The 12140-nt window shown below is 40.7% G+C and overlaps 1 protein-coding gene across 1 annotated transcript in view; it reads right to left on the bottom strand.

Annotated features, from left to right (window-relative positions):
* The window catches only part of LYPLA1 (lysophospholipase 1), a 34532-nt gene that overhangs the window by 5036 nt on the left and 17356 nt on the right, over positions 1-12140 (bottom strand). The window contains exons 5-8 of the mRNA XM_038391628.2: positions 6454-6524; positions 5699-5772; positions 4566-4667; positions 1361-1537 (exon numbers count right to left, since the gene is read on the bottom strand). Coding sequence (XP_038247556.1) covers positions 1361-1537; positions 4566-4667; positions 5699-5772; positions 6454-6524 — 424 coding nt within the window. The remainder of the gene's footprint in view (positions 1-1360; positions 1538-4565; positions 4668-5698; positions 5773-6453; positions 6525-12140) is intronic.

The raw sequence follows: 12140 nt of genomic DNA, 5'->3' as shown, positions 1-12140 counted from the left end.
AATACTTATCCCTCTGAAGAATTCAACTAACTGAGACAGATTAGTTCATCAAGAGCAGAATACTCTTTGAATTACTTTACTCAGGAGGCGGCAAATGAAGAGTCAAGAACAAAAGAAAGCTCCTCTCTCTATAGAGTGCTGAGAGAATCTAGCTATCCCAGTGGTTCTCAAACTTTTGTACTGGTGATCCCTTTCACATAGCAAGCCTCTGACTGTGACCTCCCCCTTATACATTAAAAACACTTCTTAATATATTTAACACCATTATAAACGCTGGAGGCAAAGCGGGATTTGGGGTGGAGGCTGACAGCTCGCAACCCCCCCATGTAATAACCTCACGACCCCCTGAGGGGTCCCGACCGCCAGTTTGAGAACCCCAGTGTGGTTATAGAGAGCCATGGGACCTGAAGAATGCCACACACTGTTGCTCATTAATTAATCCACCATAACAAAGAGAACCTTGATTAGTGAAAGTTTCCATCATCAAGAGCTGAAATAATAATATTGTGCTCCCCACTGGCCTGTTGGGGAGCACATCACCACACTGGTACTCAATATGGCCCTGGAATAGGGCTAAGGCCACATTAATAACAGGCTAAGTAAGTTTCTGTTGCTGGGAAGTTTCTGTTGCAGACTCAGTGACCTTGTGGCAACTCTGCTTCTGCCACTGAATAAAAGAAGAATTAATAGTAGCCTAAGCAGAGCAATGAAGCCTTTAGAAAGGCTGCCTCTTTTCTGCTTTTTTCATTTTTGTTTTGTAGTTAACATTGTTTGATTTATTACTCTTAATTCCTTCTATCCCTCCTACTTCCAACTCCCTTAATGGAGGCCAGCCAGGTTTTTTCTCCCAGAATAATTAATACATAGTGTTTACATTTTGAGAATTCAAACCCCTCTTCCAATTCACTTGAAACAAATATTCTGCCATCATTCTGGGGAGAAAAATCCTGCTCACCTGCAGGAAAGGAGAGGGAGGTAGAAGAATAAAAGGCCCATGAGGTTTTTAAAAAAACAAAACAAAACTTGTTGGTGGGGAATTTAACAACTCATCTTGTTTCCTGTAGTTTTCATTTTTTCCATTAAATGAAAAACAAGAGTATTTCAAAAATTCATTATAACAACTGGCTAGTGTGGACAATATTTTTGAAAGAAATTTATGTTAGCTAATAAACAATCTTGGCCTCACGGTTTGTTCAACCCAGGGTAATTATTAATTGAAGCAGCATCCACAAATTAGTCACTCAAAAATATTTGTTTTCCTTGAAAATGAGCATTGAGGTTCACCTTTTTTCCTGCTTTGAGAAAACATTAAAAGGAAGAATTCTCTGAAAACAATTCCTGTTTTCATTTTGAAGATTACCTCAATACATGAGCTATGCATCATGCCCGAGTAAGTCTTGAAGGTTATATTGACTGGATTTATCAGACTCTTTAGCTTCTCAAAAGTGAGGGAACCAAACATCGGAGGAACCAAAGGGTCACAGTCCCCATGGCACTGAAGAATAGGAATATCTTTGTTTACACCACTGATAGCACCCTGTCAAAAAAAAAGGGGGGGGGGGACATGAAATTGCATAAGATTAGTGTGTTCAAGGTAAAATGAGGCTACACAACAAACAATATAATGATAGTGAGCAGAGTTTGAACAGAAAAAGAAACACTGAATGGTCTGCAAGTTCATCTTATTCTAAATTTTGTATCTAATTATTATCTACTACATAATAAAATAGAATAATTACAAACATGTTAGTACTATTTTTAAATAATCATTTAATTGATTACAGAATTAGAATTCTTTTAAAGCACAATTTCTGGGAAAGTAAAACATCTTCTAGAACTCAAAAGCAGAAATTGTGTACAATTAAGGTAGTGGACTGCAGGAAGAGAACAGGTGATAAGGCAGTTCATTTCCTAGAAGAACTTGGTTCTATCCTACAGGCTTGTTTTATGACACTGGGAAAGTCATTTAAAATCTGAATTTTTGTAGGTGGCACTAACTGTGCATTCCTTATTTCCCCAAGTGTCCATCTAGAAACAACCAAGGACCAATTTTTAGAATTATTGAGTAGTCAACTGCCACTGAAATCAACAGCCACTGAGGATGCTCAGCAACTCTAGCAGCAACATAGTATTGTCTGGAGGAATGAACACTGAGTTGGGAGTCAGGAGGTCCTGAGTTGTGATTCTGAATCTGTCGATTAGCCACTTATGCAAGACCACACACAGTGAGTATCTTTCGGTCTCAATTTCCCATCGGTAAAATGAGGATAATACTGTATCTCACAAAGGAATTATGAAGATATACACCTCTACTATGATATAACGCGGGTTCGCATACAAAGCGGTAAAACTCCGACACACCACTCTGAGCAGCGTGTTAAGGGTAACCGGGCCAGGGCCGAGGGGTTGGATAAGGGGCAGAGGGTCTCGGAGGCGGTCAGAGGCTCCCCCCCACAGAGTCTGGGAGGCAGGAGCTGTGGGGAGGGAGGCACTTTTGGGGGCCCCACAGTCCCAGAGTGGCCCAGGGGATTACCGGGGTGCCAGGAGCAGGCCACTCTGCCTCCCTCGCCCCAGCCCCAGATGTGTTGCTCGGGGAAGGTGGCTTGGGGAAAGGGATCCCCCCGCACTCACCAGCAGAAGCTGAGCAGCCTGGCCCCAGCCAGCTCCCAGCCGTGGTGCTCCACTTTCTGCCACAGATGAGTGCGGGAACTTTCCCCGACGCCCCCCTGCCCCCCCCCCCCCCCCGAGCAACACGGCTGGGACCGGGGCAAGGAAAGCGGAACGGGCTGGGGCCGCGTCGCTCTGTTTCTCACCGCAGATGAGTACGGAGGGGCGTCCTTTCCCCAACCTCCCCGCACTCACCGGCAGCGGAAAGCGGAGCACCGCGGTTGGGAGGTGGTGGAGTGGAGTGGGCTGGGGCCGCGTCGCTCCGCTTCCCACCGTTGCGTGCCTGTCAGGGGGTGGAGGGTGTGGATAGGGGTCGGAACAGTCAGGGGACAGGGCGGTTGGGTAAGGGGCTCTCTGGAGGGGACGGTCAGGGAACAAGGAACGGGGTGCCAAAGCGAGTTCAATATAACGCGGTCTCACCTATAAAGCGGTGAGATTTTTTCGTCTCCTGAGGACCGCGTTGTATCGTGGTAGAGGTGTATTTGTGAGGCATTCCGACACTACAGGGAGACAATGGAAACTACTGAGTGCTCCGCTTCCCTCCCCACCTTCAGTAAGTTGTTCAAGATAGGTATTGTATGTACTCGCACTGATAACACTATTATAACACTAAACTTCCCAGTATATCCTTGAATTAATGTAATTACAACAGGGATAATGTATTCCTTTTACACACTGCTTCCTCTATGCCCCCAAAATATTCTGTACTAGAAGGAATTCAGACAAAATACATACCACTTGCAAAAATGTTTGTACAAAAAACTATTTTAGTCCATAAACACTGTTATTTTAAAGGTAAATTAAATAATGAATTAAGTAACAACTTTAAAAAAAATATTTAGCAAAAACGTTTAACATAAGCAAAACTAAATTGTTGTCAAATGCTGACATAGCGTAAGCATCTTCTGGATTGATACCAGCAGATCTGAAGTGTTATTACTCATTACCAATGCAATTCTGGCTCTTGAAGCTTAAATTAGTAGCCCCTCATCTGGTAAAGGTTATTTAAACATACATATGCCATTCAATTTTTATGGACTAGAAACATACTAAAGAGAATCTCTCTTCTCCTGCCTGCCCCCATTCCTCTATTCAAAGACAGCTAGTAAGGTGACAGGAAGCGGTAGTGGTATTTTGAATCCCAGAAAGTTGCAAGAGTTAAGGGAGGTGACCAGATAAGTCAACCGGCAAACACACAAAAATTTAAGGAAAGGAGTAAAGGAAAGGGCTGCTGCTAAACAAAAGAACCACTGAGGAAGCATGTAAGATTTGAGCCTCTGCTGGAATGGATGTTGGGTTAGCATGTCTGCTCTACCAACAACTTCAGGAGAGTTGAATCTCCCATATATCTGCTCCACAGCCACCTGGAGGACTGGAGCAGACAAGCACTTATTTGTTAGCTCCAATAACAGAGCACAGGCACCAACGCCTAACGATAGCTTTGACAAAGGACTAGACTTCACATGATCCCTCAGTTGTCTGACAGCACCACTTTCTTTAGCGATGTCTATTCTATAGACCTTACGGTGGCACAGCTGAACTGCTGCAGCTATGCTGCTGTAAGTAGCTGCTATATGCCGGAGGGAGAGCTCTCCCGCAGACATAAAAGTGCCAGTGCGCTATCTTTAAAACTTACATCAGTCAGGGCTGTGTTTTTTCACAGTCCTGAGCGACAAAAGTTTTGCCAACAAAAGTGCTGGTGTAGACAAAGCCTTAATCTATGGATATATTTAAAGCATTGTTTATCTAACTACCGTACGTAATTTCTATCTAGTGGGGGATGGGGGAAGGTGTTAGTCTGTGGACACAGTGTAATGAAAGTGAAAAAATATGTTCAAATGCTCAACTTCAATGAGCTCACTAAAGACTGAGTTATGTTTAAGAAAGTAGTACAATACCTGTGGAAAAGAGGTTCGTAGTGGAAGCCAACAACTGAGTGCTATGACTCCTGCTAATTTCTGATGTGTTGAAAGAGCTGTATACAATGACAAAGCACCTCCCTAATCAAGAAATATAAAAACTATTACAATGATGAAGTTAAACATTTAAATTAAATAGTTATCACCATTACTTCAGGATTTGTGGCCCCTTATATTTACAAACAATATTTTCCAATTTCAACTGATTGATGTGAAAAGTACTTCTAAAAATATCAGGTGACTCCATCCTTATTGTGTTTCAATTATTCTAGATCAAATTTGTTCAGTTTACAAGTAAAATGACAGCACTGTCCTAACAGATAATTGCAAACTAAATCTGAAATTCTGTATTCTTCCTGACTCATGGCAACATCATTTTTGTTGTTTTAAAGGAGACTACAGAATAAATTTATTTAATTCCCTTGATGATATGCGAGCCAAAAGAAAATTTCACTTCCCATTATGACAGTTCTCTTTCCTAGTCATTTGTCTGACTGCAGTCACTTTAAAACCATATAATGCAATAAGGTGCATGAGAGTAGTTAACACTTTCATTCCTCTAACTGTTAGCATCCGAAGGCCAATGAAAAGGAAAAGCAGGATAGCAGCTTTGTTCAGATTAGTTTTTGTATATTCTTATTAACCAGGTTATCACTGGACAACAAAAAGTTTACCACAGACCTTTGACAACTCATTCAGGAAATAATAATTCCTTCCTTCTGAAGTCCAGATTTTCTATTAACTATATAAATTCAGGCTCAGATTAAATTTATTTCTGTATTTTGGAATACAAAAAGCAGATGCCTTACAGAATCAAAGTGACATGGAAATTTTAGAACTACCCCTGAAGTTACTATTTTTCTTAAACTTAAATTATTTTAATATTACGTTATAGCAGTTTTGTAGTATGTAAACTCATTTTTCACTAAGTTGATTTTTAGAGTAGGAAAATAATTACTTTTGTGGCCTTTTAGAAGTAAGTAGAAACTAAAGACCTTGTTTTCAGAAATGACTAGCATCATCTGCTCGTTAACAGGATTTCCCGTTCCAAGGAGACAACTTCAACTTCCCTCAAATAGGAACTGAAACTCCCTTCCTGACAAGTACCTTACCTGAGAAAAGCCTCCCAAAATTATTCTGTTAGAAGGAATTCCATTCTTCACTTCCTGATCTATCAGTACTTTAACTGCAAGTCAAATGAAGTCCAGTAGTTAATATGTAGCAGTTCCAAGGGGAGTTCAGAAGAAGAGGTGGTATAGGTGGCAAAAGGCAGTATTAATCTCCCCTGTGTCAAGGAAAAGCTGGCAGATGGGAAATTGATGGAGTATTGCCCAAGCAAAATACTCTGGACCAAAAATTCCGAGACTAGGATCAAGAACACTGGTACTATGGACACCAGCAATTCATGCAAGGCCAGAAGTGCTGGTACCAAAATAGAAACTGTTGGGTCAGGGACACAAAAGTCCCAGTGCAGAATGGGTGGTGACTTTTGAGTATTTGGTGTCATACGCATGCTTGTATGGCTTCAGTGGGCTGTACTTTCTAGAAGGTTCCTAATTTAGTGGGTGATAGGCAATCATCTGATGTGTGGGAATACAAAGACTGATCAATGAGCCATTAAATTCACCCACACAATTTAAGAAACTTAAAATCATTTAGTTAAACTGACAATATACTATCAGCAACTTTACCATTTTAAATCATTTTATTAGCTAAGTTAGAAACTGACACTGAGAAAACACCTAAAAATGAAGGAGCTGTTTCATATACATACATATATGTAAAAAATGTATAAAATATGTATATCATCTGGAAAACACCCATTTAAAAAAATTGGAAGATGCATTAAAAATACTGATAAATGTACCACGCTCTGCCGCCTGCTTGATCCCAGCTTCATCTTCCTGTGCATCTGGGGAGAGTCCAATAATATCAAACCTTAAAAGAAAAAGAACACAATTATATAAAGTTTATTCACCCAGGAACTAACACACCTTTGTACACAGACATAACCATACAAACAGTAATGAGAAAATTTACTAATGATCATTTTTTCCACACTGATGTGTTGTTATCCTACAGATCATTATTAAGAGTAGGCTCAATCAGTTTACACCTTGTAAACAGTAGTTATGCAAGAACTCACATATCAAACCCCGGAAATGACTGATCTTAAAATTAAATATGCTTAAACTCTTATTTATTTATTTTATTTAATATTATGGTTTATGGCACAAAGAATTAGATGCTCAACTATATAAGTTTTATTTTAGTTTCTGCACTATGTAATAGAGCTGCACCTGTAATTTATACTAAAAACACATTGAGAAATCTTTTAGTGGGAATTAAAAAAAAACTTCAATTTTTCAACCAACTATCATCTCTTAAGAATTTTGCCCTCTTCTACCTTATCAAAATAAAACAGCTCAGTATTTTGATATTTAAGAGGCAAGTGTTAAATTAATATATTCTTTGTCATATTTTTGTCCAAATATTAGCAGGCATATGCTTAGAATAAAACAATTCTTTTAGTTAATATAAAAAAGCTAAAAAAAAAATTGAAGAAAAAAAATCAAGAAAAGGAAGATTTACATAACATTTCACATCCTCACATTAAAAAAAAAAAATAATAATATGGATTTCAACATGATTTTCTATTGGAGCTTCCATTCTTAAAGAAATCAGAGACCGCTTTTTTGTAAAGTTTAAACAGTTATTTGTCCACAAAACAATACCACCCATTACTAGTAGTAAATAATAATTCCAGGAATTTTTGTTCCTGTTTTCACTTCTGGGGGAAGGGGGGGGAACACACTTAAATTAACTGATTTATTTAAATGAAAATTAAGGGATTACTCTGAGTAGAGATGTTGGGTGAGGCTAATGTGTAACTTTATCCTTATGAAGAGTCACATACTGCAGTCCTGGCATGACAGCTTGCAATTCAGATCCTGAGTGTCAATGTGATTGCAAACAGGAATTCAGTCTTCAGACAAATGGAATAATGAGCACAAGACTAATGGTTCAAATGGATGTCCCCATCAGGCTGGTAAATAACACATTAAATTTCCAGCATGGAGGGAATTGTTTTGATAAAAAGAAATCCCCTTAAACCTTTCACAAAAACTTTTAAACTGAAGGATAGAATATCAGGGTTGGAAAGGACTTCAGGAGGTCATCTAGTCCAACCCCCTGCTCAAAGCAGGACCAATCCCCAATTTTTGCTCCAGATCCCTAAATGGCCCCCTCAAGGATGAACTCACAACCCTGAGTTTAGCAGGCCAATGCTCAAACCACTGAGCCATCACTCCCCCCTAAACAAGCTGAATGGGTCCTGATGGATGGATGCTGTGCTGAGATAGCAGCCAAATGAACATGGAATGAGCTTAATAACTAACCAGAGTTTAAGTATAAGAGATACTCAAAGAGACGAGGGACTGATGTCTCTTGGAAAAAGATTATATTGGTAAACCCAGAATGAAAAATGCTTCCATTTTACAGTACAAGTTGTCCTCAGACTGCTTTCTGCTCTGAATCAATATGCTCTGTACATCAGCAGAACACTTATTCAACTCTATTACCTGACAGTTTCCATTTTATGAAGTGTAGTGATAACACATCTGGATGAATAGTTGTCCCATTGTTCTGGGTAATTAAGCCTGGTAGAAGAGATAGAGGTACTGAAGGTGTTACCAAGAGATTTCTTATTTCCATGAACCAGTATTACCTGGGCAAATCCAGTGCTACTAGGATGAATGTAGCCTTGTTCTGTCTGACCTTCTTTAAACATAGGATCAGAGGATTTGGGGGATAAGCATAAAACAGGCACTAAATCCAAGGGATTAGGAAATTGTCTCCTTGAGATCCCTGACTCTGTCCTCCCTTGGAAAAAAACACTTTGCATTTCTTGTTCTGTTCAGTTGCAAACAGATCCATAAGGGGAGCACCCCACTGATGACAGAATCCTTTATGAAACAAAGGTGATTCTGAGAAATATACATATTTAGATGTCTGTTGGTGTGTTGTGTAGGACTGGAAGATAAAGGTGCAGATAGCTGTATATTTTGACTTCAGATTCCATAGGATTGCTTTCCTGCATGAGAGCATTGATCTGGTTCCTCCTTGTTTATGTAAGAACTGACAATAAAACCATGTTTTATCTGTAAACTCTGAACTTTGTTATGAAATAGAAAGGAGAGACAAGATGTGTTAGTCTGAGCTTTTGGACACTGATATGAAGCCAACCCTTTCTGAGACCACTGACCCTGTACTGTCAAGTTGTCAAGATAGGTTCCCCAACTAAACAACAAAGCACTGGTCATCATTGACTTTGTGGGAAGTGCTGGGGAGAACAGAATTCCCTTGCAGACCTGATGTGGATCTTTCAATAAGGGAGTTCTAAACTTATGAAGGGGTGCATACCCCCATACCTATTTTGTAAAAAGCCAGGCAAAAACCCATCCATAACCACCCCTAAAGACAATAAGGATGTAGTCTGCTGAATGGAGTCAGAATACATGAAGCTGTGTGACCTAAAAGCCAAAGACATGTCCTTGCTGTGGTACATAGATTCTTTCCCATTTGATTTATCCTCTCTAGTATGGTGTCAAACTTGGTCTGCAGCAGGTATGCGTAAGCTGTCATGGAATTGATTAGCGCCCCCATAAAGTCTACCTTTTGTGTTGGATTAAATGAAACTTTCACGTTCACAATCAACTCCACTGTGCACAACAGACATATGACATACTGAACACTGTTTATCACCCGTCTGAAAACAATCCTCTCACCAAACAAACAATCAATAAGATATGGGTAAAAACACATTTCTCTTTCTGCAATGTGCTGCTACCATGGCCAAACAATTTCGTGAAAGTTCTCGGTGCCATAAACAAACCAAAAGGCAGCATTTTGTACCGGTAGTGTGTGTTGCCCATTACAAAGCATAGGTATTTCCTATATGCTGGATGGATGGATCAAAAGCTGCAAACCAAATCTAGAAGATCTGGGGAAGGAAATGTGAAGGACAGGGTTACCATTAGGAATTTGAACTGGCAAACAAAGAAATGCAGATCTCAGATCCACTGTTGGACACCAAGCTCCCAATTTGGGGAGACTTGAAAATATCACAAATAGAACCCTTTTCCCCCTATTGTGGGGTGAATCTCCTTTATATCACAAAGAGCCAAAAGAAACCTATCCTGTTGTTGAAGGAGGCTCTCATAAGTGGAGTCCCTAAAAAGAGATGAGGAAGATGAGTTGGGGGTGGAAATGTCTTGGAATTGAATAGAGCAGTGGTTCCCAAACTTGTTCCGCCGCTTGTGCAGGGAAAGCCCCTGCTGGGCCAGGCCGATTTGTTCACCTGCCGCGTCTGCAGGTTCGGCTGATCGCAGATCCCAGTGGCCGCGATTCGCTGCTCCAGGCCAATGGAAGCTGCTGGAAGTGGCAGCCAGTACATCCCTCGGCCCCTGCCGCTTCCAGCAGCTCTCATTGGCCTGGAGCAGAAAACCGCAGCCACTGGGAGCCGCGATCGGCCGAACCTGTGGATGCAGCAAGTAAACAAACCAGCCCCGCCCGGCAGGGGCTTTCCCTGCACAAGCGGCGGAACAAGTTTGGGAACCACTGGAATAGAGTAATCTTTGGAATTATTTTAAGTACTCCACCTGTCGCTGATGATACTGTTCCATGTTCCCTAAAATAATGCAAATGGTCCCCAAAGAGGGTAGGGAAGGGATAAAGATCCTCTAAGATTGGTTGGCAACTCTCAATATACACATCAAAATGACTATAGAGACAGCCTTCGCAGCATTTGAAGTCGATGAAGGTCTCCTCTTATATATACACATTTTGTTTCTTCTTAGATAAATCTGATGTTCTCTGATAAAGATGGTAGAGTAGTGACAGTCTGTTTTGCTCGAGTATGATATCAAGACTGCTTCTTGTTCTGGGAAGCGTAGCTGCCTAATGTGCAACATGGTACGAGACAGTTCTTCAATGTAACAACTTGTCAGTTTTAGAATGGAACAGATGATTCCCTTCAAAGGAAGGTCTTCCAATGTAATTTGAACCTTGTTTGGAAACCCAGAAAACTGGAGCCATGACACGCTGCCTAATTGCTGCTGCCATGGACTTTGATGCTGCATCAGCAGCATGACTGGAGGCTTGTGAATAAGGTTTTAACTATTAATTGACCTTCCACAGACAGAGGTTTAAATTTCTCTCTGATGTCTGACAAAGGTTTATCAAGATCTTCAGCAACTTTGCTCTATATAAGTGTAATCATAACGTGATAAAAGGATCTGATAATTCGCTATGGGAAGTTGAAGACTAGCTAACAAATAGCTCTTCTTTACTAAGAGGTCCACTCTTTTCCTCTGTTCTCCTTTGGAGTAGTTCTAGAAGACTGATGTTTCAACTTCTCTTAGGCTGTGCCAAGGACCCCGAACAAGATGCATTTAGAAATATTCAAACCCTATCAAAGGGACTTAATACCATTTTTCAGCCATTTTGCAGGATGGTGATAGATGCTAATCTGCCACAATAGCTAGGTTGGTTCTAACAACCCTTCATTTAAAGGTAAGGCAAGTTATTCAGTAGAGATATATGCAAAATGTCCAATATATGTCCATTTCATTGAACAGTCTGAGTAGGGATTGCCAAGGTTTCTATCATTCTGTGGACCAATTTCTGAAACGACTTATCTAATGACAATGCCTCAAGAGGAGCCATATGTTCACACTGCGAAGAAGTGGATGGAATATGCTCTAGGATAGTTTCAAAAACTTGTTGGTGAAGTGTATGTTCATTAGAGTCTGACATGGAGAAGAGTCTGGTTCAACAATATGTACAAGATCATCATGATTGCTTTTGCATGACAGGTGGATCCTGGGGTAAAAGAGATCTAATCCTGGAAATTGAAACTGAGGAAAGTTTTGATTTAGGATATTGCACCAGTGAAGTGAAGCAGTTGGTCCATATGGATGAAGTGAACGTGGCCAGGGCAGGGGGTACTACCTAGAGGCTTTTGAACTAAAATGCCTGTATATTTACCCTAGGTATGACCTGACTCTCAAACATATGAGTCATAAAAAGCTAGTCCCAAAGGGTAAAAGGGTGAAACATCCCATTATCAGAAAAGGAATACCCATCCTCCTCTTCTAAGGGGATGAGGTGCTGATGATGAGGGATTCGGAGAATCACCCACTGATGGGGCTTACCACAATAACCCCTAGGAGACTTAGAAAGCACCCCTGATTGACAAAAACATTTATTAAGGTGAAGACAGGCTACACTTTATGCCATATACTTCTGCACTGAATGCTGCTGTTCCATAGGATGATCTGGCAGTAATAAAGCCTGCACCAAGATACAAATGCTGGTATCAATAGCTGTGCTGCTGCAGGAGTCAGAACTGATGTTAGAAGCAACAGGCTCCGAATGAACAGACACAAATAGCTGCTCCTCTCAGGCCACCTGAGGAAGTCAGCACTGCAAGGGGCTGTAACTGAACCAGCACCAGAGCAGCATGCTCAGAACGAGCCCATGCTGCAGACAGCC

Source organism: Dermochelys coriacea, chromosome 2, assembly GCF_009764565.3.
Source record: "Dermochelys coriacea isolate rDerCor1 chromosome 2, rDerCor1.pri.v4, whole genome shotgun sequence".
NCBI lineage: Eukaryota > Metazoa > Chordata > Testudines > Dermochelyidae > Dermochelys > Dermochelys coriacea.
The sequence above is the reverse complement of the archived record's forward strand: the minus strand, read 5'-3'. Positions and strand labels throughout refer to the sequence as shown.